At 31.1% G+C, this 2,352-nt stretch overlaps 1 protein-coding gene across 1 annotated transcript; it reads left to right on the top strand.

Moving 5' to 3' along the window:
• Positions 1–376: 376 nt before the first annotated feature.
• LOC108750499 (39S ribosomal protein L44, mitochondrial) lies at positions 377–2,258 on the top strand. Its single transcript, XM_018489972.1, has 5 exons — positions 377–798; positions 962–1,328; positions 1,473–1,557; positions 1,731–2,034; positions 2,132–2,258. Exons 1-5 carry the CDS (start codon positions 729–731, stop codon positions 2,254–2,256), a joined length of 951 nt encoding a protein of 316 aa, XP_018345474.1. The 5' UTR covers positions 377–728; the 3' UTR covers positions 2,257–2,258.
• The last annotated feature ends 94 nt before the right edge of the window (positions 2,259–2,352 follow it).

Genomic DNA, 2,352 nt, shown 5'->3' with positions numbered 1-2,352 from the left:
CACTCACGCTATTTTTAGGGCGTGACCAGCTCTGATAGTTTAGGGACTCAAGTCGACACAAGCGTCATTCTATCCGATTACATGACATTTTTTTGAAAAACTAAATTGAAAAATGTTTGTACTAACAAAAAACCCTAGGCAACATGATTTTAATTTGTACGGATTAGTAACACTGGCCTAGTTTCCACCGAGGGTTTAAACCGTATTAGAAAGTAAGAACCAACCAACTACAATCGAGCATTCCTTTATCGTTCCGACTGTAACTTGTAACAGGGGAATACTCGACTGTAGTTGGTTGGTTCTTACATTTTGATCCGATTTAAACCCTCGGTGGAAACTAGGCCATTGACACGTCATCACGTGATCTCATAAAAAAGGCCAAGATGGCCGTTCTCAGCTTCTCTTTGGTGTATTTATTATTGAATTGTACGAATGAGATTGCTAAAAATTGCTGACTTCGTAGCGTGAAAAATCAAATTAGAATAAAATAGGTAATAGGAAAGAGAAAATTAATTTGCCGTATACTAACTCCCTCTCAGCAAATATTGTGGCCAAAGTATGAAACAAGGAGTAATTGTACTGTATTAATTTGTGCGATTGTTTATAACCTAATATAAAAATCGGCAAACTTTCCGGCCAAAAAATAAATTATTTCGATATTTGCCGATAGTTTGTTGATAAGTGAAGTTTTTCAAAAGCAATTTGGATAAGTGAATTATTATTCAAACATGAACGTCTTACGTTCGTGCGTTAAAACTATCATCCTAAATAAAGGAGTACGATCTGTAAATCACGAAGGTTAGTCGCACGATATTGTTTTAAGGAATAAAGAATTTTTTAATTACATAAATAATTATATAATTTTTCTATAACATATTAACATTATATATAAATCACTTTTATAAATTCTATATAACATTTTGCTTTCCATAGTTGACAAATTTTGCCTTTTTTTTTCTAGGACAAAGATACATTAAAAGATGGGTAGCACCGACGCAAAGAGCAATAACCAAACGCAAAAGGGCATTAGGTGAGCAGCCAGAGCCGAAACGCAGTACCTTTCTCGAATGGAACAGATCTGCAGAGGTTTATGCTTTTAATGAACGACTTTCTGAAAGTTTCAATATGGAAAAATTGGAGCAAGCCTTTACTAATAGATCCTACATTATTCAAGAGGAACAGAGGCAGAAAGAAATAGGAATAGAAAATCCTATACTTGCTATACAAGATAATACTGAATTAGTTAGAAAAGGCGAGAAGCTTACATCAGAAATTGTACAGACTTATTTAGTCCAAGTTTTACCACAAGCATCTGAGGATGTCATAATGTATGTACTATAAAAAGACATGATATAAGAAAAATATATATATATATGTGTATATATATACATATGTATATATGTATGTATATATATATATATATATACATATTATATACTAAAATAATTAAGAATTAATCATGTATTTTTTAGTTCGTTGCACGACTATCTTCTTTCTGAAGAAATTCTAGCTAAAGCGGCTTTTCATATTGGGACAAAAGATATTATTTTAACAGAAGCAAGTATAGAAATATCTAATATACAATTATAAATTATAAATTGTTTCATTCGCAATATTTTAGTGTCCACTGTATATTTCAATGTAGTTTTAACAAATTTTATTTATTTCTCAAATTAGAGGTAATGTTCAAATTGTGTTTTTAATTTCCTATTTTTAAATTAATCCTTCAGGAACATCCAGTAGCTCAAAAGACTTTAGCTGATACGTTTTTCGCACTTGTCGCGGCGCTCGCGGAAAGTGTAGACGCAAATCATACGGCGAATTTTGTTAGAGACTTCCTGATTGTTATATTGGCTGAAAAGGATCTAACAGAAATATGGAATCCAGATAATCCAGTTGAACTTTTAAATAATATTCTACAGAAACAAAACAGATCATCCGCTGAACCAAGGCTTATCGCACAAGTGGGGGAAAATACACTAGAAGTAGTATATCATATAGCATTATATTGTGATAAAGAATTTCTAGGTTCAGGTAAATGCAGCAAATTAAACTAATATAATGAGATGTGATTTTATTCAGTTTATGATTGATGTTATTTGATCTAATAAATTTTTATGTATTTTTATAGGATTTGGTCAAACAATCCAGGAGGCCAAGGACACGGCTGCCATAAATGTTTTAAGTAGAATATTTGGTTTATTAGACTCCAGTAAACCAATCAAGTTCAATAAAACAATACATCTGTCTTCGTGAACAGAGCAAGTTTTATTTTTGAGAAAAAGAAATTTAGTCTATACTGTAATAATGTGTTAGAATTATTTTTTGTATATAAAAAAATATTAAATAATA

This window comes from Trachymyrmex septentrionalis, unplaced genomic scaffold (genome assembly GCF_001594115.1).
Source record: "Trachymyrmex septentrionalis isolate Tsep2-gDNA-1 unplaced genomic scaffold, Tsep1.0 scaffold37, whole genome shotgun sequence".
Classification (NCBI taxonomy): Eukaryota; Metazoa; Arthropoda; class Insecta; order Hymenoptera; family Formicidae; genus Trachymyrmex; species Trachymyrmex septentrionalis.
The sequence above is the reverse complement of the archived record's forward strand: the minus strand, read 5'-3'. Positions and strand labels throughout refer to the sequence as shown.

What these genes read in the sequence shown, in the direction of transcription:
- LOC108750499 (XM_018489972.1), top strand. Translation starts at nt 729, where the DNA reads ATGAACGTCTTACGTTCGTGCGTTAAAACTATCATCCTAAATAAAGGA. An exon ending in GCATCTGAGGATGTCATAAT is followed by an intron (nt 1,329 to 1,472) that starts GTATGTACTATA and finishes TGTATTTTTTAG; the next exon opens with TTCGTTGCACGACTATCTTC. An exon ending in AAGATATTATTTTAACAGAA is followed by an intron (nt 1,558 to 1,730) that starts GCAAGTATAGAA and finishes TTAATCCTTCAG; the next exon opens with GAACATCCAGTAGCTCAAAA.